Below are 24,781 nucleotides of genomic sequence, written 5' to 3'. Positions count from 1 at the left end.
GATTAATAAAGAATAATAAATTAAAAAATAACAATATTCTTTTTATTTAAAAAATATTTTAATGCACCATTAATAAAGGGTCCAACGCATTAATACAAGAGAAATATTGCAAATAATATTAAAATAAACAAATTAAAAGGAAAAAACAATAAAAAAAATAAATGAATGGAAGGTATGTACAGGTTTCCTCTTCATGGGGAGAGGAAAAGGAACAACATATTTACAGCTTGGATTCAGTGTGTTTCTACGAGAAACAAACACCTCTACAATATTTACAAGTACTTCTTAGATTTTTTTTTTCCTTTCATCTTTTTATCTTGTAGTAAAGAGGGTTGTTTGTATGGAAAGGTTTTAATTGCAACAAGTCATATCTTACACATTTTCCTGTTTGGAAGGGAATGAAAAAATCAAATAAAAGAAGTCTAGTTAAAAGTTTTACATCAAAGTTAAACTTTGGACGGCAATAGCCATTTGAAAAACAGGGACAACACAAGGGTCATAGACATCCCCTGCCTGCTGTGTACCAGTAACCTGCTGAGGTTTGTAAATCCAGCAGGCAAACTGTCAGTCATACACCTTCCACCCATCTACACTGCAAACAGATTGTTAAGCAATATTCTGGGAGGCATGTTTGGTATGTGGCAAGCAGCTACACACTCCTGGATAAAATAAATATTAATGCATTCTGAGAAAGAAAAATTTGGGGGAAAAAACTAAATTTTACTAAACCCAACTTTTAAAGAGACCTGACATTAATCAAGCAAATATGCCTTTTAAAAACACCTGTAACACACAACATAAGTAAGTTTAACACTGACCACACAATACCTGCAGGAGTTAATGGTAATCTTCACCCAAAAAAAAAAAAAAAAAAAATGCAGAAGCTGCTTTTGCTAATTAAAGGAAAAGGAAGGTGACATTTACTTGCGGATATAAAAATGAGGACATAAAAGGACAAAGAACATTGACTAACATCCTGACCAAACATCTTTTGTCAACTCAAACTGCTGTTACACACACTTTAAAACCCATATTTAGACAATGGCTGTGAAGCTAACGTCATTGTTTGGACTTCCTTTGTAACTTGAGAGAATCCAGATCATCAAAAAGAACCCTCAGAATGGGTCAAATCATGGCCTACTCATTCTCAATGGAAACCAAGGGTACCCTGCTTGTGAACACAACAAAGGTAATGGTAACTCTAGAGGTTAGGTTACAATACAGCTGCTGTTGAGGTTTCTTTACAAAATAAGCTCTATGAGTTTATCCACCATACCCCTAAACATTTGCTGATATTACCTTTTTAATCAACCCATCATCAATGTGCTGGATGCATTTCCCAGACCCTATAGTACTCATGTCTTACATTGTGTGGGATGAATTATGCAGCTAGAAACAGCAGGTAGATCGCTGTCCACAACCTTGTAGAGAAAAGAAACAGAAGAGAAGAAAAAGAAGGAAGAGAAAATAAAGGCAAACTCCACATTGTGCTGATCCTGCAGGCAACAAAATGCAGCAATGTAGAAAAGAAACACTTTTAGCTAACGGGAGGTTGTGGCAAATCAGGAGAATGAAGCACAGCAAATAGGGGAGGATACAGTGTGTTAAATCACAAAGCCACTAAAGACAGTGGGTGGGCACACTGAAGCTCATATCACTGTAAGATACTTACAGCTAATGCAACTAAGTAATAATACTATTGATAACAGCAAGAGTAATATTCTAATAATACAAGGAAATTAAATAAAAAAAAAGTTCCAAAACAACCTTCAAGCTTGGAAATCTTACATAACTGAAGACCAAATTGACTGAAATTTCTAATTTTAAAAGTGGGCCCTTCACAAACGCTTTTAAAAACCCCTGAATTTGTCTGGTTTTCCTGTGCCTTTGTGTGGATGTCAGAGGGTGGATTGTTGGAAGAAAGATTTTACACTGAAGGATTGATCCTGGGCTGTAGAGGACACAGACATGAAATACCTGTGGTTTATTGTTGGTGTCTATTAAACGGATATTGGCATGAAAGTAAAAAACAAAACAAAACAAAACAAAAAAAAAAAAAAAAAAAAAAAAAAAAAAACAGGAGAAAACCTTCATGCCTGGGTTCAAAGAACTTGCTTGGAAACAGCGATTCAAGTCCATAAACACTGCCGCAAAGGGGGCCAGTGCAAAGGGTCCCCTTCCATGTTCTCATGCCAGATTATACCAACTTATGCACTGGCAAGCGGAACTGCCCCATAATAAAAAAAGAATGCATGAAAAGTGCAATTGTGTGCGTCACTGTTTCCTACTTATTGTGAGGACCACCAAGGCCATCCGGAGGAATGCCAGGAATAATGGGGGTGGCTTTGTTTCGAGTCACACTTTACAAAAGGTGAACTTTGGGGATGTCGGCTGCTGTCAACAAAGAGCAAGAAGTGCTTTCACTAGTTCAGTGTTCCACGGCAGTTCTCTGTTCCACACAGGCAAGGGATCTTGTTGTCCTCCAGTGGAAATTTGTAGTCGTAGGTGATTTCTTCATTGACAGCGATAGCCTGCTTTGAGTAGATCACAATCTTTTTCTGTGACTCTATGGTGATAACCTTGGCGTAGCAGTTTGGCTAGAAGCAGAAAGTAGTGAAACATGTGAGCAACTGCACTTAAAAAACTGACATAAAATCAGGTACGTGTAAACTAAAGCATGTCTGACATGATCAAGTGTTGACTGAGGGTGTTTAGACTTACAGTGCAGCAGTGGTTGATAAATCGTGCCAGGTTACCACACTTGGTGGCATCTATAATTGTGTCATGGTCCACTCTGAATAAGTAGCTGCTTCCGATGCCCTGCTGTGCATACCGCTTTTCTCGATGGTCAGCCACCATCTGTGCAAACAAGACAGATATTATTGATATTGCCTCTACACTAACTTAATACTAGACAGGTATCTGAGGAATTATTTTTGTTTAATTTCTTATTCACGTTGCAATGCACCTAAAAAACCCTTCATTATAGATGAATTATGATGGACCACATATTTCACTTTTTTGTGGCTGTAATGAAAATGAAACCTTTTCACAGCAGAACAAGACGTTAACAGCATCTGTTTCCAGTACAGCTTTAAAATAATCACTTAACATAGATACGTAAGTAGTACCTGTCTGATGTTTTGGCCAACATACTCGATGACCATCTCATCAGCAGCAATGGGCTCCATGGCGAACAGACCCCATTCGTGAATCCTGCTGCGTCCAAATCTAAGCTTTTTCTTACGGAACTGTGAAAGGAAAGAGAAGATTTACTCAAAAAACAGCCGTGCAAGAAATTCACAAAAGGTGCTTAAAATCAAACATCTTGCTTTTCCAAAGCAAAAGAGGCAGTTTTAATCACTGCCATGGAGAGATTATTTTTTCACTAAAATAATGAATTCTCCTTATATGTGCCATGCTAAGAATATATGCATAGTAATGCATTTCTGATGTCCAATGCTTTAACTCCACTTATCATAGATGCAATGCAAAACGATCCTGTCCCAAAGACTGAACCATTGTTCTTTTCTTTTGTTAAATATGGAAGAGGAAGTACAAATTATAGTACTGAAGTTCATGACTGACTATAGCTTTCTAACCATAACCTTTCATTCCACTTCCAATCTATTATTACCAGCAGGCACTGTAGAGTGATGTTTCATAGTCATACAGTATGCTTTAAGAACAGATACAAGTTTAATACATCTTACCAAAGCTTAAATATTCTCTAAGAAGAAAGTCACATGCTGAAAAATGTGCAGTGAGCAGATAACAGTAGCTAAAATTAATACCATAGCTGTTGCAATAGAACACCAGGGCTGGCTGTACCTTAAGCTGGTTGAGTTTAAGTAGGTCAGAGTCCATGACAGCTGTAGCCCCGATGACAGTGAGGAGGCGGCGCTGCTCTGAACGCCTCTCTGACAGCACTCTGTTGACTCCCTGGCAAGAAAACAGAGAAAAAAAGTGCAACTCAGACAATATGCCTTTATCACATGGCCTTGAGTTGTGAGAGACTGATGCAGTGATGCGCTTTGATCCTTATTTACAATAGACGCATCAGTGTGGGTGAAGTTCTTTTGGAAATCAATGACAGTAATCTGAAAAAAATATTTGTGCAACAATGGGTGCAAGTTTACATTTAATTTCTACAACACTGACCAAATTCAACATTTACTTTGTAACTGCTACAAGTCATTATGAAAGAGCAAACATGGCTGACTATAATGGAAATTTTTTTAAATGATATTAACAAAAGTGGTTAAAAAACACAAAAAACCCTCATAAAGAACGTCAAGAATATTGTTTCAAAACGGTATAATGTTATTCGCATTTGGCTTTTTAACAGCTAAAGACAGTTTTGTGTATTTCAGTCACTAATGGAAAGGAAAAAAGACGAAAGTTTAAGATCATAGTGGTTGCCCTTAAGGATTATGGTTAAAAGGAAAAGTTTAAATAACAGAGCAACAGTGAGGACACCGTGTAGACCACATCAGTGTGTACCTGTGGTAAATTCAGACTATAAGCAAAGCAGTACTGATGCCTCAAAGCTGCTGAACCACTTTGACTGGGATATCAAAAGCATATGATACAGTGTACAATTATATCTATTTTTGTTCACTGCCTGTAACTAACTCCCAAAAAATATTTCTAATCTCCAAAACAGATTTATATCAAAACAGTAATGCATTGGAAATGGAAAAATTAAGTTATGCTATTCCGAAACTGTCATTGCTGAATATGAAGGAGCATGTTTGTCTCTATGGTAAACATGAGTCATCGCAAAAAACGCAATTTGGAAAAAGGGGGGAAAAAAGAAAACATCTCCGGCAAGCTTTACATAGCAACCAAACACAGCCATGTCGAATTTCCACTCAACCAACATCCGTGTCAAATATCAGAAGATGTTTGCAAATTTCCTGACAGTAGATACCTTCCCTTGCAACAATAAAGCAGTGTGTGAAGAATAAGTGACATCCCTGAACTTGAGGACAAATGATAATTCATAGAGAATCACAAGTCTGTCACATGATTGGTGTCACTGTTAATAAAAGTTTGTTTGCTGACATCATATAAAAAGAACAGGCATATTTATAAGTATGCAATGAAATGATTAAGATGTCACTTGATAGTGAATACCAAAATTTAAAGAAGTTAAAACATTAACTTTGTAACACTCAGGCCCTCACTGAAACCAGAAAAAAAGAGTAAAATTACAAATGTATAGAATGATGTAGGCAAATGAGATGTTGAATAAGTAAAATAGTCAATAATTATCAATTAAGTAGATTAAAACTAGATGTGTGGATAAATAACTATATTTCATGATAATGTTTAATATTATATTATATTATATTATTATATTTGTAAACGGTCTCACTTCAATTAACTAAAAGCTCTAAAACTGAAAAAGGATTGCCTAGAACCCCAAAATTACACCATATGAACTGCATAAGTCTTACAAATTGTGGTGTAAAAATGCTTACATCTACAAAAGGATTTCACAAATCTGCCCATCATGGAAGGAATTTCAGTAGAAAGCCTGAGCTTCCCCAAAAGATCTTTATTACTGAACTACAGTTTGACAACAAGGGCAGACAAATCAAATATGGCGTTTCTGCTGCAGTAACAGTAGACGAGTGGTGAGGAAAATGTGAGCGGAAATGTGATGCATGAAAGTGTGAAATGGTTTAAGTTTGCTTAAGTCATTGACTATTCAGATCTGATTGTTTTTCCCTTTCAGAACTAAAGGTACGTTTGAATGATGTTTCCTCTCAAGTCTGATGTGACGTCAACACGGAATGATCCAGTTCAAGACTCTTACATATTAAAAAACAAAACAAAACATCCATCCATTTTTGTACCCACTTATCCCAAAGCAGGATCGTGGGCTGGAGCCCATCTTAGCGGCTATTAAACTAGAGGAAGGGTACACTCTGGACAGGCTGCAAGTCCATCACATAGCCAACACACAGACATCCAACCATTCAGCTTTATGCTCAGTCCTAGGGGGAGTATCCAGAGAGAATCCACGCAGTCAAGGCAAGAGAATATAAACTCCACAAGGAAAGCCCCCCAGCCGAGACTGAACCAGAAAGCTTACTGTGAGGCAATAGTGCTAATCATAACACCGCAGTGCAGATCTGTTTCCAAACATTGCTCAAGCTTTATAACCCTCCTTAAAAAAGGATCCTCAGGGATGAATGGGTTAAGATGGGCTGCACATGTACCCTTGATGTAGGAAAGCCAAAAAACATTAGAAACTTAAAAATCCAACCACAATGAAATCTCCATGGACAACCACATTTTAAATGAGAAAATTATTTATACATAATTTCATTTTAAAATGCTTTCAAATAAATTCAGTAGGGGGGAGAAAGTGATATTTTCTAAGCTTAAAGGAAAAAAAAAAAAAAAAAAAAAAAAAAATAACAGAACAAAAATAACTAAAATAAATAAATAAAAAGCATTTATAAAGTCAGAAAGGAGAGTTGTTTTTTCCTCTGGTGGAGTCATTGTTGAAAATAGGTTTGTGTGATGTAACTTTCCTGCAAATCAATCCAAAAGTGATTTTTTTTAATTGTTTTCAATAATTTGCCATCCAAACAGCAACAGCTGGGTTTATACAAACGTTAATATATCAAATAATATCACATACTGGTTTAGGGTGTAAGAGAAGAATATGGGTTGTCTAATGGTTGTAATGAAATCTGTCATTTTCAACATTAACTAATTTTATCATTCAATTGCAAAAAGAAAAAAAAGCCTCTGGCCTTCAAAATCATTGGCAACGTTACGAATATCTGTATTTTAATAAAATTACTGTTCCCACCTATCCAAATAGCTGTGGGCAAACTGTTCTTCTTTCCATGCCAATGAAAATCCTAAGGGTTATTATCAAGAATCACACAGCCCATTTATAATAAACACACTCAGCAACTATTGGACCCCATAAAGACTGCATGTGAGCCAGACTGTATCTGAAAAACAGATCATTTTCTCCAACACAATAATCTGGAGCCTGACTCTTTGTGTCAACTTTCTAGTCAACCAACCCCAGATTTCCTGCACAAGAACAAGTACAGGTAATACACAGCAGGTAAGCCTCACTGCAAAGCTGATTTAGGAAGGTTTGTACACAATGTTATATACTATACCATATGCACATCCTGCATTTTATCTTGTTCTTGTAACAACCTATCAGCAAACATCAACCACAGAACTACCACAACAGGTCTTAAATCTGATCACACTGAAAATGAACATTTTAATGAGCTGTTCAAATAGCTCAGTCAAAAACAGCTTTTCCCCCCTTTTTTTTATTTCAGACTATGTTTTCATGCCATCTTAAATCAGTCTGAAAAAAACAAATACACAGATTGCCTTTCAACATGTGTTAGTAGTTGATTAAAAGATGTTAAAAAGACAAAGACAGAGTTTTACCTAATAATGGAATTGATATGTTGAACAAATTCTCAATTTTAGGGTGCACCATTTCTGTGATGCAAGGGATTGTGTATATATTGAGCGTTTAAGCAGCCATAAGCATGACAACGATAACAAATAGGCCTCCTACATCCATTAGCATTGGGCTAGCAACTAGCTACATAATTGCTTTGACCTTATCACAGAAACGTCTTTCATGGATGTTAGAATTTGCATTACTTTGGTACTATGCTTAAATAAAAATTATAAATATATAAACAAATTCTGAGAAAAAGAAAATTATTAATTTATGTAGAATAAACCTGAAATGTGGCACAAAGGCATATCAAGCTCAGATATATGCTTAGTAAAGGGTCAAATTAACCATTTTTACTGTGGTTGTAATGAACTGTATGTGCATGCAGTGGAGTTAAACAATGTAAATTCAGTTAACAGCCAGCACTGCACTCTGGAGGTTTCAGGACTGCATACCTACTCAAAGAACCAAAGTTTCATGAGCTGCAGTGACAGACAGTTCAAAGTACTGCCAAGATATGACTTATTAACCTGTTATTGCCACAAACTTATTCTGGACATTAACAGTCACTTAATCTTTCATAATTAAAGTGACACTTTCAGATTCCAAGTGCAAAAGATTTATTTGGTTAACATTTAAACATTTTAGGAAATGAACCATTGAACCACAGAAGGTTCTGTTCGTGTTAAATGAAAGGAAAACGAAATCAGGTTAAAAAAACAAACCAAGTGTAGAATACACTATTTTGTGAATAATGTATGTCTACTTACAGAGCTGTCGACATTCTCGACCTCCCGTATGACCTGCTCAGGCAGATCTAGGTCTAAGTAGACATCTTTCTCCTTGCGGCTGATAGCATAATAACCCTCACTTCTGGCACAACCAGTCACGTGCTCTCGAAGCTGTCCATCTGCATTCTTTTTTTTACGGCGGGGGTTCGGCAAATTGGTTAGTGCAGCACAAAGGTCAAGGGAAATGATAAACCAATGATATTAATGATTAAAAAATGGGATTAGCAAAGTCTACAGGCTACATGTTGACTGAAGATAACTGATATTCTATCGAGAAACAAACCAAGCTAACACACAGATTTATGGCAAAACATAATAATAAAAAAAGGATATTTGTATGGTTGACCCAGTGCGTGTCATTGAGCCAGTCAGAGCTGTGGTCATCCTGTAGCAGCTTCTCATAGGTTTTCTTCAGCAACATCAAGTCTTCACCATCCAGTCCAGAGTTCCAAATGTCATACAGGATGGTCATTTGCTCAAACTCACTGCGGTTTTCAAACTTTATTGCTAGTGGCTCGGGTGCTGGGATAGGTTTCGGCCACCGGTGAGATGACGTTACCCCTGCCTCCTGCAAAAAGAGGCGCTCACTTTTCCTTACTTCTTCAACCACCTCATCCTCAGTGTCTGAGCTGGACAGTTCTCCAGATTCAAGTTCCTCCACATCAACATCCTCCTCAAAATCTGAGTCCTGTGGAAACAAACAGATAAATAAATAATATAACTTATTTATATCAGATAAACAAGCATGGTCATTAGAAATGTAACTAATTAAATTTAAATTATATTTTTTCATGTGGTCAACAAACAAAAATAACCAAAAATAAAACCTTATCTATAGTTTGTTATTTACATCTAACATAACTGTAATTATATTAGCAATAAGATGACTTTTGGTGAGCTATAACTAGAATTAGAGTTGCTGTCCAATACAGTGGAGTTAAAGTAGATTTCTGTTTGGACCACTGTCTGGTAATTAAAACATAGAAGAGAGAAAAAAAGAAAAAAAAAAGAAAAAATGCCTCAGCAGCCATCTGTCCAGGAAATAATAAGAACTAATTCATCACCTGCAATACCACTGTTCATATTTCTTTTCTTCTTTTCTTTAAGTTGAATAAAAAAAATCATGCATTAAAATTGAAAATGGTATTACCAATTATAAATTAATGCAGAGAAAAAAAATCTGTTGCTGGAGCTAAGGCAGCACTGTGTTGGCTGTAGTGAGAGCTGCTGAATGCCACACATATATCTGCCTCTGCCAGCTCATCTGAAACAATCCTCTGTCCCAAAGTGCCTCATAAATAGAAGCCTGGCTTTATAAATCCGGTCGTACCAGCTTACATTATATCAGCTGAAGTGCATTAGTCACTGTTTGAGAAAGCTAAATACAGATATACAAATGTCTGTCACGGACAACATTGTGACGTGATGTTCATGATTAAAACATCCACAGCCATTTGCAGGAAACCACATAGTGTCACGCACCTCTAGTTTCCTCTTCCTCTGTTTCTTGCTTGGTTGCTCCTTTTGTTTTTTTGTATGATGAACCTCAATGTTTTCTTTGTCTTTTCTTCTCCTCTTTCTGCTCTTGTCCTGTTCAAGATCTACACTCTTGCCGACATGACTCTTCTTCCTTGGTGATGGAGAAACAGCTGCCACTGGGCTCACGTCAGAGTCACACAGTTCTCCCACTGCAGACAAGTATTCTCCTGCATCTAACCTGGATGGTATTGCCTCTCCAATGACCTCCTCTGGGGCCTCAAGGACCCCAGAAATAGAGTTGAGGTCTGCTGGGAGTAAGACAGAAGAATCTTGTCTTGAAGTCTTTTTGGTACTGGATGGTACTGCGAGCAATGGTGGCTTGCAGTAGTTATGCTCCATAAGGACAATAACACCACCTGGGCTCACAACCAGGGCCAGTGACTCTGGGGAGAAGAGATCTTCTTCCTTCTTCTGCTCCTCTGCTTCATCAGATGTCTCTGTCTCCTCAGAGTCTCCAGCATCAGGGTCCATCTTTAAAGCTACATCAGCCAACACAGACAGGTCAGTTGTCGAGGCAGAGGCCAGTTGCAGTAGGGTGGAAGCTCCCAGCTGCTCCCTGAGCCTTAACCTCTGTTCACTTTCTTCCTCATCCTCATCTTCTTCTCTGAGGGAGTGACAGGAAGAAGCTGAAAAGCTGGGTGTTCGAGATTTACCTCTGGACCGTTTACTGACTGAAGGTGGGGCCTCCTCAAAAGCCATCCTACACATAGAGGCATGGTCCAATGGCAGGTTCTGCACAGTGCGGCATACCATAACTGGAGGGGCGAGGGATTTCGGAGAGTCTTTGCCGGCGCTCCGTTTGCCAGGGGATTTGACAGGAGTTGTCTGGGGAAAAACAAGGGGTCCCTTTTTGGACTCCTCAGACTCTTGGGTTCTTCCAGGTGGGGGAACAATGAGGGCATTGCCTTCACCTGGTTTTGAGGCAAAAGGCAGCAGCTGGATTCCTTGACTTGGACGAGTTGAAGGTGGTGGTGTGGGAGTGATGGGAGAGTCTAGAAGCCTGCCAGAGAGGAAGGATGATTCACCCGCCACTTGTGATGAAGACGGAGATAGAGGTGCAGTTAGCAATATCGTTTTGCCACCGTTTTCGTCTGTGGAAAAAGACACAGTCTTCTTGCGTTTTTTGAGAGGGGGTACAAGAACAACAGGGGATGAAGGCCGTGGGTATGGTGGAGACGGAGGGTGCTTGGTATGCGTTGCTGTTGTATCTGCTTTGCTGTCCTTTGTAACCCCTGACAAAAGATGAGAATGTTGAAAGATAGGTCCAAAATAAATAGTGAAATTAGCTTTTCCCCTATTTCAGTGTCAAAGAATGTATACAAAGCAAAAGCCCCATGAGCTCAAACAGGACAATGTCAACTTCCTTCGATCCTTTGAGCATCGTATTTGTTTACATTGGATGATGATGCAGATAAGGAATTAGAACTAACCTTTTTTTATGTCTGCCTTTGAAAGAGCAGCTGTGTTATTTTCCCTGGTAAAAAAACAAAAGACAGGGCAGGAATTTGAGGATGGAACAACAAAAACTAATATTCAGGAAAAACAATGTCCAATCATGTGGTGTTGGGAAAATGTATTTCCTAGAACAGCTCGACTGCAGCAACGATCAAAGGTTACACAGATTTATAAACATGATACCTGTCATCCTCTTTCTCAGTCGTGCTGTCCATGGTTGACTCATCCAAGGAGTCTGGCCCTTCACTCTCAGGCTGCTCTCCTTCCTCTTCATCTTCAGAAGAAGAGGAAGAAGAAGAGGATGCTGAAGAGGAAGTGCCTTCAGAGGACGAAGATAGGCTCTCATCATCACTATCAGCACTAAGCGCATCATCTACAAAAAAAAAAAAAAACAGAATTAACAATTACATGACCACTAACTGATAGAAAACAGACAGAAGTACAGTGTGTTAAGTTTAATGGTTGTGCTGTACCATCAGACTCTTTTCCACTTTCCACTTCCTCATCCTCCTAGAAACAAAAAAAGAATCATTAGAGATGAGGTTAAATGAATCACAGCAAAATACTGCCATCTAGCTGCCAACATGAATGTGACGAGTCTCTATTCGCATATTGTTAACATGAAATCAGGAAAACAAAACAAGTATCTGTTAATTTACACATAATACATACAGACGAATAATTTTATCGTCAACCTTTGTAATACCAAACATTTGTACATGTGACAAAAAGGAAATAAAACAAAAACAAAATTATGTACCTTTTCAGTTGAGGAGCCATCAGATGTTTCTTCACCCTCGCTGTCAAGTTCCCAGGGTTTACGACTTCTTGGTTTCTTTTTCCTCCTTTTATTGTCCCTTTCAGCTCCATGCCTGTCTGCTTCTGAGGGTCTCCCATCAGCAGCTGAAAACCAGAGACCAATTTTTGAGTCTTTTGCAGGAGATCTAATAATCCAAACCTTCTTTTAAAACTTGTAACATTAGGCAAACCTTCATCATCTTCATCTGGTGGAGTTGAGGGCCGTGGCCTCTTCATGTCTCCCTCTTCAAGCTCCTGAGGTTCTTTTCTTTTCACCTGAACAATTGGATACAAATATTTTCTTTTCAATGAAACACGGACAGCCAAGACTGCAGTTCAACTTTACAAGCTATTCACAAGTACCGTGTACAAATACCATAAACTCTGACCATATCAAATAATACAAATATAGACCAAAAACAGTCCATGTTGATATTATTGCAATAAACTAATCTAAAGACACTAAGTTTTAAAATATCATCAAACAACAGACAAGCTAAATGACTTGTGTGGATGTGTTATAATAAGCGAGGTTTGAGAAGAGATGCAGACATGGAGATGTCCAAAATGTATAAAAGTAGTGCCCCTACCTTGAAGGATGGCAATCGCAGTGCTCCACGGAGAGACAAGCCCTCCACGCCACCACTCTTTGCCCAGTCCACAAGAGACATGAGAGGCTCCCGCGGACGGCTGACCTTTTCCTCTTTTTTATCGTCGTCCCGTAGAGCAGACACCCCCCTTACCATTGTCTGGAAAGGCTAGAAAAGGAAAACATTGACTTTTAATAACAGCCATTCAGAGGTCCTCTTGTTCAAGTTTTCCCAGTTTGTTTTACAGCATTTTTATTCTGTTTAATGTCATTAGAATTACAAAGCAAAATAAAACTAAATTAAAATGGTGGCACCAGTGGTCTTTGATAATTTTTGATAATATTCCTGAGATATAATGAAAAATATCATTAAACAATAACAATCTGCAAGGGACCAACTTGGGAAAATGGTAGCAGTTAGTAATCTGATCAGAAAAATCTGTTTTAAGAAGGGTTAAAATTTTTAAGAAAATTAGTCAAAACAGCAATTGCAATAATCTCATAATTTCTCATTTTTATTGTTTTAAATATCATTACCTTGGCTTTTGTCTCCTTCCTCTCCCACCACTCATCAAAAGTGGCAAAGGCTACATTCTCCACCATCTTGCGATTCAAGTCCCTTTGCATGATGTTCTTCATTTCCTGGATAAGAGTGGCTAGGACCATCTGCACTGTTGCCTCATGTGGATTCTCTGCTAGCATGGGCATCTCTTGCCCAGGACCCCTGTACTCATCTCCATCCCCAGGCAGCATGGTGCCATAGCCAGGTGGGGGCATGTAAGATGGGTAGTGTGGCGGTAAGACATGTGGTGGCCAGCCAGCATGGGGAGGAGGTATACTATGGTGCGGATGAGGTGGTATTTGAGTGCTGTGGGGGTCAGGGTAAGGATAAGACATATGTGGAGGCATGTATCGGTGGTCTTGGTCATAATGACCACCTGCCCCAGATCCCTCTTGGTCCATGTAGGGATGATGTGTGTGAGGTGGAGGCAAAGAGTGAAGATGGTAAGAGGTGTAGTCTGCAGTAGCAGCCTCACCTGGGCCTGGGGTGCCATTGGATGAAGACATGCGTAGCTGGTGTAGGCGACTTAGCATTTGCGTCTGCATTTGGAAGGACATAGGGGTTCCACCACTGTACTGGTTCATAAGCTCCATGGAAGTGGCGTAGTCATACATGTGGTGGGGCATTGGAGGAGGATACTCGGGGTGCAGCTCCATGTGAGGAAGGGGAGGAATCCCTGGTGGAGGTGGGGGCTGGAGGGAGTAACCAGGGGGAGGAGGAGGAGGTAAATGAGGAGGGTAGGAGGGTATTGGAGGGTGCATGGAGTTGCCAAAGTGCTGTGATGAGTCAGAGATGGGTGGGGGAGAGGAGGAGGGGTCTGCTGTTTGAGACAACACAGCTTGAGATGTAGATGGTGAAGATCCTGAGGTGACTGATGGCTGATGGGTGGTCACTGTTGATATGGCAGTTGTTTCTTCCTCTTCATCTGAGATTTCCATGTCTTCGCCAGAAGAATGAGGAGAAGTCTGACAGAAAGAGAGTGATTACTGTTTAGAGCCGGAAAACTACCAATGCATTGAATTAAGCAAATTCCACAGAAACAGACAGATTTAGAAATCACTTCCATTCAAACCATTTACATGAACGCTCCAGCTCACTCTCTCCATCTGTTGGACTCTGTCTATCATAGCATTAAGATTTACAGCTGGCTATGAGCCTTTAATGCACCACTGTATTTTATATTCAATCGTTTGTCTTCTTTGGCTTCACACTGGATAGTCCACTATTATCATTTCATTTTTAAATCTATTTCTGGTTCCTTGCCCTCTTATCTATCAGATTATGTGTCACATAAACAAATCAGTTACAGTGTATGATCTCAGGGCTTTATCAGCTTATCCTAAATTAATACAGAGTTTGGGAAGAAGGTTTTCTCCTTTTCTGCTCCACCATCACTGAATCAGCTTTAACAAACAGGACCTGAAATTGTCTCACTTAATTCCATTTGCTGACTTTTAGACTTTCAGGTTATTTTGTGAACTCTACTAGGAGTTTGTTCGTGTTTCTAAGTTGTTACTGTTTCAAGCATCCTGTAAATACAGTTTTTTATTTTATTATTATTTTATGTGGGTCTTGAAAATGTGATCACCTGTATAAATAAAGGTTAAATAAACAAACAATATGTCTGGAGGTTGACCGAGATGAGATTTTCAAGCCAGCCAATTGCTAAATGAGAATGCTGATTTTATTTTGTGATGTTAAAGTGCATTTTTACACGCATAAATAAAATAAATATCAATAGTGCTGCACTACCGGTATTTTCTGGTTTGAAGAAAATGTAACGTTAGAAATTTTACTATTTTTAACCCACCTATCCCTTACTTAGTGCTCGTAGTTGACCCAGTTTAAGAACTGCTGGTCGTAGTGTAAGAAAAACAACTTTTGTGCATACCAGGATAGTTTTATTCTTAAGTCAGTGTTTATTTTAGTCCATTGACATGATCTCATCAGGCCAAATGTTTATAGCATGAGTGTTTGTCGGTTGCAGTAAAAAGCTTTTAAAGCAACCTCACAAATCTGGTCTAAAGAAGGTTTTTGTCATTTGTTGAAGTGATCAGAAAAATAACTTAACTCTTATTATACAGCCTGCTGCTATCTGCTATGCCGAAGACTACACCAAGCACAAGCAATTTAGTCTTTTTGTGTGTGTGTGTGTGTGTAGCTGTAGACACATTTAATGAGTAAAGCCAAGTAACCGATTGATCCGTCATCCTCTGCATAGCTCACCTGTTGAGGCCATGTTTATTTGGACATACTCTTTCAAGATATGCCCTCAGACTGCCAATGCTGGAATAGCAAACTAACTCTACAGTGCTCTATATTTCAATCACTAAGTCACATTTTTCAGACAATCTCAATTTTTTGCCCCCATTTCCTTCAGCATAATTGTATCTCAGATAAAATACTTGTAGAGAGCAAGAATCTGTTTGTCTATGTCTTTGTCATTTGTCTTGTACGATGAAATAGAACTTAAAATTATATGTGAGCCTAAAGTAATCACAACACTGGATGGGAACAAAGGTGTGTGGACTGTTATTTACCTGTGTGCACTTAGTAAGCAGGCAACTGTTTGTCTTGTTGCACTCAGTCCCTTGAGCTGTCAGTTCATTTTACCCAACAAAAAATCATCCAGACTCAAGTCCCCAGTTTTGATCAGGTTTATATGTGGAATCAGTAAATGATCTTGGTTTGAAAAAGGAGGACTACCTCTGGCACAAAACATTGCCACATAGTAAAAATATAGGAAATTAAAGATCTGATTTTTTGGTTAAACATTTTTCCAGAAAACATTACGGCTATCAACGTAAATGATCCTGAATCTTTATTAATGTACTGATGATCCCTGTTGTATTTTTGTATGTACCAAAGATGGTAAACTTATAAAAACAATTAAATACCTGACTCTGCCCATTAAAAGGTGGTGTGTGTGCTCCTGTCCTGCTTCCTACATCAGCAGCACCAGTCTGAGAAGACTCTTCCTGCAAAGCTCCAGTCCCAGCAATGGCGACCTGGGGTTGGGGTTCATCTGGAGGTAGGATGTGGGGAGAGTAACTTGAAGAGGGTAGTGAGGTTGCTTTAAGTACAGTTGGACTCTTTCTATTCTCTCCTCCTTTCCCTCGTTTTTTTCCTCTGTGGCTATCTCTGTCTCTTTCCCCTTTCTTCCTATGGTCTTTTTCCCCATTCCCCCCCATGGGTTCCTGCTCCCCTACCGGTTCACCTGGCCTCCCTCTTTGCTCTGCTCCATCCCCACCTCTGCTCCTCTGCTTCTCCTCTTTCCCATCTTCCTCATCTTCCTCGTCAGAAGCAAGAAAAGAAAATTTTGCCTTTTGTTCTTTTAAAAGCATCTCAATACGTGAATCAAGACTACTGCTGTGGTAGACAAATGGTAAACTTTCATTAGTAGAATCTGGCTCTGGGGAGGAGGAGTCCCGATGAGGGGGTGGTGGGGAGCTGGAAGAAGAGGATAGATGGTGAGGAATTGACGACGAGGATGGGGAGTTGGAGGAGGAAGCAACAGAAGGGTGAGCTGGGGAAGTAGGAGGGGGAGGCGTCTTGGGTGGAGCAGGTGGAGTACTGGGACGTCGTTTAGGCTTCCACTGGTCCTCAGGGGGAGGACTATCCTGGTTGAAATCCAGTGTTCCCAGTGTTTCAGCAACAGCCGCTGCAATGACAGAGGCTGGTGGGAGTGGAGGTGGTGGTGGGGGAGGTGGGGGCAGAGCACCGTGATGACCAACGTGGTAGTCTTTATCAGGACCTACTGAGGGCAGAGAACCCCTCTCTGTAATGCTTGTGCCCCCTGGACGGGAGGAAGCATCCAAACCTTGAAGAGGGACAGGGGCAGGCTCTTTGGAGGAGGAATATGACGAGTATGATGATGGGGGAGGAGACATGCTGTTTGAGGAAGAGCGGTAAGAATTGGAATTGTATCTGGGATCCGAGCTATTAGAGTAGTCACTGTCTCTGTCCCTATCTCGGTCTTTTTCACGATCTCTGTCTCGTTCCCTGTCCCGGTCATGGCTGCTTTTTCTGCGACTGCTGCCTCCATGGTGGTTGTGAGAATGGTGGTGGTTGCGGTGTCTCTGGTGGCCGTGGTCACTTGACCGGGACCCCAGACTGTCTCGCCGGTACCCCCGTTCATCCCTGCGATCCGAATGGTGATGGGAGTGATGAGAATGGTACTTTAAGGAAGAGTTTGTGTCCTGCTGGTGATGGTAAGATGACCTTCTGGAACCAATCCCCCCTGCCCCATATCTTCCCCCTGAGTCTCTTTCACGGTCTCTCTCCCTGTCTGATATCAGGGGCTGATCAAACTGATTAGAAATGGGTGGTGGAGGCATTGAGGAGTGATGGGCCATGTGTAGCCCAGGTCCTCCAACATTGGGGTAGGGAGGGTAGCAAGGTGGCTCATTGGGACGATACGATGTGGCTGGAGGATACACAGGGCGGCCTCTGTGGTACGCCGACGATTCCTGTGTATCATCAGGGTAGCGAGATACTTTGTATCCTCCAACAGTAGATGAGACAGCAGAAGATGAAGATGAAGAAGGTAGCATATCCTGGGGAGGGTAGCCGCTGCCCAAAGTGCCTGTATTATAGCCCGTATGCCTGAAACAAAGAAATAAGGCAGAATACATTATTATAAAGAAAACAAGCATAAAAAAACACTTTAAATAGAAACATTTACATGGACTAATATTTCTCCTATCTGAATAAAACCAAGTCACCTAACCCCTATGTGTTTCATGCATGTCCAGAAAAACAAAAAATGCTTGGGATGAGTGCATACATGGTTACTTCTTCCTGTTAAATCAAATCGTGAAAAGGTTGAACCCCCAGCTCTCACTCAAATTCTCTCCAATCTAGGCTGATCGGACAAACTGAGGTGTTTACATGACACATTTTTATTCCAACTGGACTTTTGATCGGATCAAAAGTGGTTCATGTAAACGCGGCTAATGACAGCTGAGCAACTACAAAAATCTATTAAATAATCATTCTTGATTTGTTTTGTGACGATGACGACACAAACTGGGAAAATTATCAGGTCCTTTAAGAATGAAAAAACTATCAACAACTAACCTGTTGCTGGTGTAGCCTGAGTCTTGCGAGAAAGGAGTTCCAGATCTAGAGCTGTAAGGTGTTCCTCCACCACCCTGAGATGATGCAGAGGAGCCGGGTGTGTACGGGCCCGACATGGAGGATGGAGGCGTGTCCAAACGCTGATCATTATAGCCAGTGTCTCCAGAACATGGTGTGATGCTTCCTGATGTGAGAGCCTGGACCCCTGCTGCCAGAACAGCAAGCTCACTGGAAAGTCTCCGCCTGATTTCCGATGGCTGAGAAGACAGGCAGATTGTTTTTCCAATTAGGAAAAGAAGCGAGCTGAAGTTGTTCATTCATACAACTCCACATAATGTTATTTAAAGACCATTTTACCCTTAACTGTTAATATCTCCCCTCACTGTGTCTGAACAAAGCTGGTAAGCTGCAAATATACTCACAACTTTATATAACTGTTGCCAACTTAGCAACTTTGCTCTAATACATATAAACAAGGTTTATAAAGAAAATAAACCTTTTGAGAGATTGCACAAACCACAGCTATTTTTGTTTTAGAGTTTCAACGTCCAAACAAGAATAATGACAGTAACAGTGGCTGACAGTAGCCACTGACCAGTGTTGAATGATATTCAGTCTAGAGTATCACATTCATTCAAAACGTTAAGATATGCATTCTCATTCATGATTTTGTCTAAAAAAGAAAAAAATAGAAAGAAAACGAAGAGAAGCCATTTTCAGAGTTTTACTTCTTTAGTTAGGAACTACAATGCATAGTGTCAAAATTGCACAATTTCCTTGCCACTTAGTTTTATATTACATTTAATCTGTATTTAAAAATGCTGTCTGAAATAGCAGTTCCTATTTTTGAGCGCCATTTCCAAACCCTTTGGCCATTTTTAAGTGTCAGTATAAACATGGTTCATAAACAGGAGACAGCAATATTAAAAGAAAGAGCTGCTTTGATAAAAACAAATGAATGTGCTGCATTTTAACTGTGACTGCAGCTGCAAATGGAAATTTAAATGTCGCCATGCATGGCAAAGCACAAAATCAGATAAAAAATTAGAAGAACAATGACCTATTAGGCTGCTGTGACTTCACACTGATGTTGCAGCTTTATTTCTTTGTTTCCTTTGAAGCCGGAAGGCTAGATAAGGAACTGGCATGCTTTTGTTGATTTTATTGGTTACAATAATCCCAGCCACAGTCCCTGATATAGGCAGATCTTAGTTTGAGACAAGAAAAGAGTTGGTGCTGCTCTAAAAGTTTCATGGCCTTTTTACCTAAGTCAATAAACTGTGTGAGGTAATGGATGCAAAGATCATTTTTCAGATTAGTGGTATTAGCACTGCTGACTGACACACTCCTGTTGAAAATCAACTTTTCTAAATTAATGGACTATCTTTCTTTATTTTACCTAAAAGTTAAATTTCACCATTGGGCCTTTTGGCTTTGAAATTAAGTCCATAACTTAATGTTAACAAATGTTTTCCAGAGTGCAATAGCTCTAATGTAGGTGGGGCCTTGAGATAAACACTGGGCAGCAGTAAAACTCGTCATGTGCTGTAGAAAATGGGTGCACGGAGATGACATTACTCAAAGTATGCCAGTCTAGTCCTCTAAAAAATATATAAATAAATTAGAATACAGACCATGATGATTATTTAAAAAACAAACAAATAAAAAAGTGATCTTTTCAAATAATCACAATCAGACAAATAATTATGTCAGCCCCTAAAAGTCTCAATACTAATTATTTGATCAGTTTAATCATGAAATAACTGCAAGGCAATGATTCCGCAACAATACCGTGTCAGGCTGTGGCTGGGCTGGGGCCTGGGGTTGAACCCTGTCCATCAAAGCCTTGCCACCCAGGGGCACCGTCTGAGGAGTGTAGGACCCATTTACTATAAGGTCATAGTACTTCTGCCTCTGTTGGCCTGCGTAAGAAACCAAGTCAGAAAGAGATAAAAGCAATTTGTGAAATATCAGTGATCTAAATTGAACTTACATTTAACAATGTTTTCATGAACAGCTACGCTAGATTTAAGTGCTTACAATAAGGTAGCTAATGAACGTATCAGTGCAGATAATAGAACTAAAATAAATAATGTGCTCACAAAATTTTCAGTATATCTTCATAAACTATACCACTGCATGGTACACATACACGATTGATTGTGATGATTGCAATCATGTTTCAAGATTTGCCAAAGAGTGAAACTTTGCAGGCCATTTGAATTTCATTGATTTCTTTAGGTAATTTTTTACTTAAACATGCTTTAAAGTCGACACAAAGTTTCAAACCAGTGTTTTAACTAATACATGTCTACCAGTAAATCCTTTGCTATAGAAAATGGTTAGAAAAAAAAAATAAAGCAACCCCATAACTTTTATCAATCATGTCACAGATAAAAGACCCTCAAAGGAGATCTTTTGGCTTACCTTTTATATCAAGTTGAGCATGAATGATGTTACCCATGACAGATGTGTTGTGCAGATGCTTGACTGTGTCTTTAGCTCCTCTGGTGCTGGTGAACAACACCCTGGCCAAACCCAAATGCTTCCTGGTTTTGGGGTGAAACAGAATCTCCATCTCCTCCACCTCACCAAACTTGGCACACATTTCTGCCAAGAAGGGCTCCTTGATGTTGTCATTGAGCCTAGCAAAGGTCACCTCCTTGAGGGGTATGGGACCCACATAGAACTCATCAAGCTGTTTTAAAAAATAAATTAATAAATACAACATCAGGGGAAAGTTTAAGTGACCCTGACAGACAAAAAGCTACTGAGCTGCAGATCTATATACAAGTTGACCAATTTACAATCACTAAGACATTTATCAATAATTAATCGGTAAAAGTGTCTCCATCAGTGGCTGATGACTACGCAGTCTTCACCAGTTAACAGTTCTGCATGGCCATGATCTTCACCATTTTGCTCCGATAGTCAAGATCATGTTTTTTCAAATTAAAGCCCAAAATTAACTACATGTAATCATTACAGGACCCACAAGACAACAATGCAATGTTAATATATATATTGTCAAAATCATTATATAATGTACTTCCAAAACCACCCCCCCCCCCCCCAAAAAAAAAAACAAAAAACCCCTCATCCACTTCTTAATGGTTGTCAAGGAGCCGATCTCGTGTGTGTGTGTCTTTTCAGAATTTCCATAAATGCCACAAGCAGCTGCATTTCCTTTGACTTCTCTTTGCTTAGAGAGCTATGGGTCACTGCTTGCATGACATTTTCAGATTTCTAACACATATGTGTAGTCTTCCACTACATTTTCTCAACCAGCACATTTTCTTTCCAAGCACTTACTTAATTACTCTATTTTCCAATTACATTGTCTCCCTTTCCATTTTTTCCACTAAACTAACAAAATTTGTAAATCAACTAAAGTTTGACTTGACATTATGAACCTGGGATAATTGGGATAGCTCACCTTAAACTTCGGCACTGGTAGGGACAGTTCTGTATACCTGGACCATAGCCTCCGGGGTCTAGGATCCCGCAGATCTGCCACTGGAGGAAATCCAGAATCCTGGAAAATAATCAGCAGCAGGTCAAATGCATTTATAAGGAGATATGCATTATAAAAACAATGTAAACACTCAAAGTTAACTCACTGGCACACTGAAATGCACTCCATCATATCTGTAGATCTTCTGTGTGACCCGCCTAATGGCTGGGTCCTGGACGAGTTTGTAGCTTTTCCACTGCAAACTGACTGCTTTTTGTGTTTCTGTCCCACTGTCTGGATCCATCCTACAACTGGGCGGCAAAAGACAAACCTTATGTAAAATACTAAACCTATTGTCAGGAACAAAATTAAAACAAAACACAAACTATTGGAAATGCAGCGTTTACGAATTACAATTAAATAAAAGTAAGACAACTGTAAAATGATTCAATAGGTGCTTATCAATTACCATTGGATGCCGGCGGTTTGCACGCTGTAGCTGCGTCACATATATTCATCAGATATTAATATTTCAGACAAACATGTGGTAATTATACATTTCGAGGTAGAATTATTAGTTTAGGTATGACTATTAAGATGCCGTTGGCTTTGGTTAAGATGCTGCGCGCTGTCAAAACAAAAACCTGCGTTACGTCACTGGCCGGATAGTTTTGCTAGCAACCTGCTGTTAGCAAAGGCTAACGTGCACCAATATAAAGCAAAGAAACTGTGTTTGCAAGTGTCGACTAAAACCTGACGTTAAATGTAGTTGATTCGCGTTCTGGAGAACAACATTATCATTTGCTCTTGAGTTAGACAACCACTGTCGATGTTATATTTGCTATGCATTTTCGCTTTAGCTAGGACAAGTTGATGCTACCGATGGCTACTGCTAGCTAGCAAGACCAAGTTAGTAGCTTAACTCCGGTTTTAATAACCCTCTGACCCCAAGCATCACATTTTACCCGTGACATTGATTTCATATGCCTCTTTTTGATGCTTAGCTGCATTTCTTTGCCTTCGATTTCCTTAAATTCAGACCCTACCTTTTAGACACCTACTGCCCGCTCACCCGAAGGTAGCAAACCGCCGCTACAGTGTAGGCAGCAACAGCCAGGCCTGAGGGACGAAGAACAACACTGGGTTCCTAACCGAAACGGAACATCTTTGACCATGCACTAAAGCAAATCTGACGACCTAAAACAATACCGCTACTATTCCGATCGCTAGTCAAGACATCGACACCCTTGTTCGAGCACCGAAGCCATTGTTTTGTCTTTAAAATCCAGATATTGTTGAGAGAGCGGCCATCGCGTAACCAACCTGAAAGCCTCGCCTGTTCTCCATCAGTGTATGCTAATACAGCCTACGGTTACTCATCAGCACTTTCCTCCAGATGGGCACTATACAAAATATGAGGCAGCCATAAAATAGGCTTTAACTCTATAAATACAATAAAAATAATAAATACATTAGATTATGTACAAGTATCTATTTGTAACTCTTTTTTTTTTACATTATTAATATGCTCGAATCTGCTCATACCATTCAAACTTTGCATTAACCGACCTAACAGGCACAGGTTCAGTCAACCCTCCGTTAACCCACCATACTTACAGTTATTCACGTATCTGAACCAAAATGCCATTCTTATTTTATACCAGTGATTTAAAAAGCAGCATTTTATTGGTGTTGGAAAAGAGTAACAAAGTAAATCACCATAAAATACAAGGTAAAAAGTACAGAACGGGAAAGCAGGAGAAAATTCACACGTCAAATTGTAAATACAATTAAATAGTAGTTGGGCTTTTGAAACTACATTGGAATAAGACCCTTTTTAAAATAAGTTAAAAAAATCTATTAAAATGGAAGTAGTAGTTTTGGATACTGTATAAGATTATGTATACAACAGATTGTCCCCAAATAATACCACTTCAGACACCATTTAAGTATTTTATTGTCAGTATATTAGCTGAAATTGTTAAGCATAGCACAATCCTCGATGTGTAATAAGTCTACTACTAAACTGGCAAACTCAAGTTTAACTGAATACAGGATATAGAGCGAGCATCGGGGTACCTTTGATTCAACCCGGTAAAACCTAATAGGACAGTTCTTTTCAGGTTTTATAATCATAATAGTCTTGCATACATTTATATGCTTGACTAACATTTTTCTGCGGACCAACAAACTGAAAACAATATTTAGTACATAATAAAAGTATCAACAGCAACTGAGCATAATGAAGTTAGAATTCAGTCAGATTCCTAATAAAGGTGTTTTTTTTAAAAAAAAAAACACTTGACTATGTTTCTGCAATACGTGTTTTGACATTAATATTAGTTCATTGTTAATTGCTGCAGTGTAAGCTTAAGTCAAATAGAAGAATATGTACAAAGAGTACTGTAGAAAACTGAAAATACTCCATGAATTTCCTATTTTTGTGGTTAGAAATGTCTAAACCTTTTTAAAATTTAAATCAACACAGATCAAGTGCGTATGGGTGAGGTCCTCTTGCAGAAGGAGGATTTTGGAATTGAAATACCTTATTCTTGAATAGAAAAACAAGAAGCCTTGACTCTCATTTGATTCTTACAGCATTTTTATGTGAATGTGGGTTCTGGGCCCCTGATTGTCTATACTGACCACAACCCTTTTAAGACTTTTAAACTCTCTGCATTGCTCAAATTAAATTGATGGTCTTTGTTTTGCAGTTTTTCCACTCTGTATGTTAATTAAATTATAGGACAGGATGTCATGCAGAATGTGTTGTCCAGGGCCCCATGTGAGTGATTTCCTCTAAATAGCACATCAGCAATCTTCTTTCTACAATTACTTCTCTGGCCGGCAGAGTTGTCCACAGAATAGATCAAGCTTTCTTTATCAGATGGCAGTTTCACTCCCCGTCACAGTAAGCTAACAGGAAAAGAATTAATGAAAAAGGAAGATTTTCATTAATTAAAGAGGGAAATTATAAGTTAAATACAAAATAACAGACAAGATATTAAACTTCTTGCTCTAAACAAGAAGGGCCTAAGCTACCTCACAAATT

General features: G+C 39.2%; 1 protein-coding gene across 3 annotated transcripts; it reads right to left on the bottom strand.

Annotated features, from left to right (window-relative positions):
• Nucleotides 1–247: 247 nt before the first annotated feature.
• Nucleotides 248–23,082, bottom strand: setd1a (SET domain containing 1A, histone lysine methyltransferase). Of its 3 annotated transcripts, XM_041968228.1 has the most exons (22): nt 22,945–23,016; nt 22,776–22,848; nt 21,896–22,040; nt 21,712–21,810; nt 20,703–20,973; nt 20,067–20,197; nt 18,276–18,532; nt 16,094–17,801; nt 13,172–14,161; nt 12,636–12,803; nt 12,237–12,321; nt 12,008–12,150; nt 11,721–11,757; nt 11,431–11,620; nt 11,223–11,266; nt 9,736–11,024; nt 8,587–8,941; nt 8,233–8,414; nt 3,832–3,942; nt 3,132–3,251; nt 2,722–2,859; nt 248–2,597 (listed from the first exon to the last, which is right to left on the bottom strand). In XM_041968228.1, the coding sequence occupies exons 3-22, from the start codon at nt 22,031–22,033 to the stop codon at nt 2,424–2,426; spliced, it is 6,630 nt and encodes a 2,209-aa protein (XP_041824162.1). In that variant the 5' UTR covers nt 22,034–22,040; nt 22,776–22,848; nt 22,945–23,016; the 3' UTR covers nt 248–2,423. The 3 variants fall into 3 exon arrangements, with proteins under 3 accessions (XP_041824162.1, XP_041824166.1, XP_041824169.1); XM_041968232.1 differs by lacking the exons at nt 22,776–22,848; nt 22,945–23,016 and adding an exon at nt 23,053–23,082; XM_041968235.1 differs by lacking the exons at nt 22,776–22,848; nt 22,945–23,016 and adding an exon at nt 22,199–22,219.
• Between the last annotated feature and the right edge of the window lie 1,699 nt (nt 23,083–24,781).

The sequence above is a fragment of the Melanotaenia boesemani genome, chromosome 2, assembly GCF_017639745.1.
Source record: "Melanotaenia boesemani isolate fMelBoe1 chromosome 2, fMelBoe1.pri, whole genome shotgun sequence".
Classification (NCBI taxonomy): Eukaryota; Metazoa; Chordata; class Actinopteri; order Atheriniformes; family Melanotaeniidae; genus Melanotaenia; species Melanotaenia boesemani.
Note: the sequence above shows the minus strand (reverse complement) of the source record. Positions and strands in the feature narration are given on the sequence as shown.

What these genes read in the sequence shown, in the direction of transcription:
- setd1a (XM_041968232.1), bottom strand. Translation starts at nt 22,033, where the DNA reads ATGGATCCAGACAGTGGGACAGAAACACAAAAAGCAGTCAGTTTGCAG. An exon ending in GAGTGCATTTCAGTGTGCCA is followed by an intron (nt 21,811 to 21,895) that starts GTGAGTTAACTT and finishes ATTATTTTCCAG; the next exon opens with GATTCTGGATTTCCTCCAGT. An exon ending in AAGTGGAAAAGAGTCTGATG is followed by an intron (nt 11,621 to 11,720) that starts GTACAGCACAAC and finishes TTTTTTTTGTAG; the next exon opens with ATGATGCGCTTAGTGCTGAT.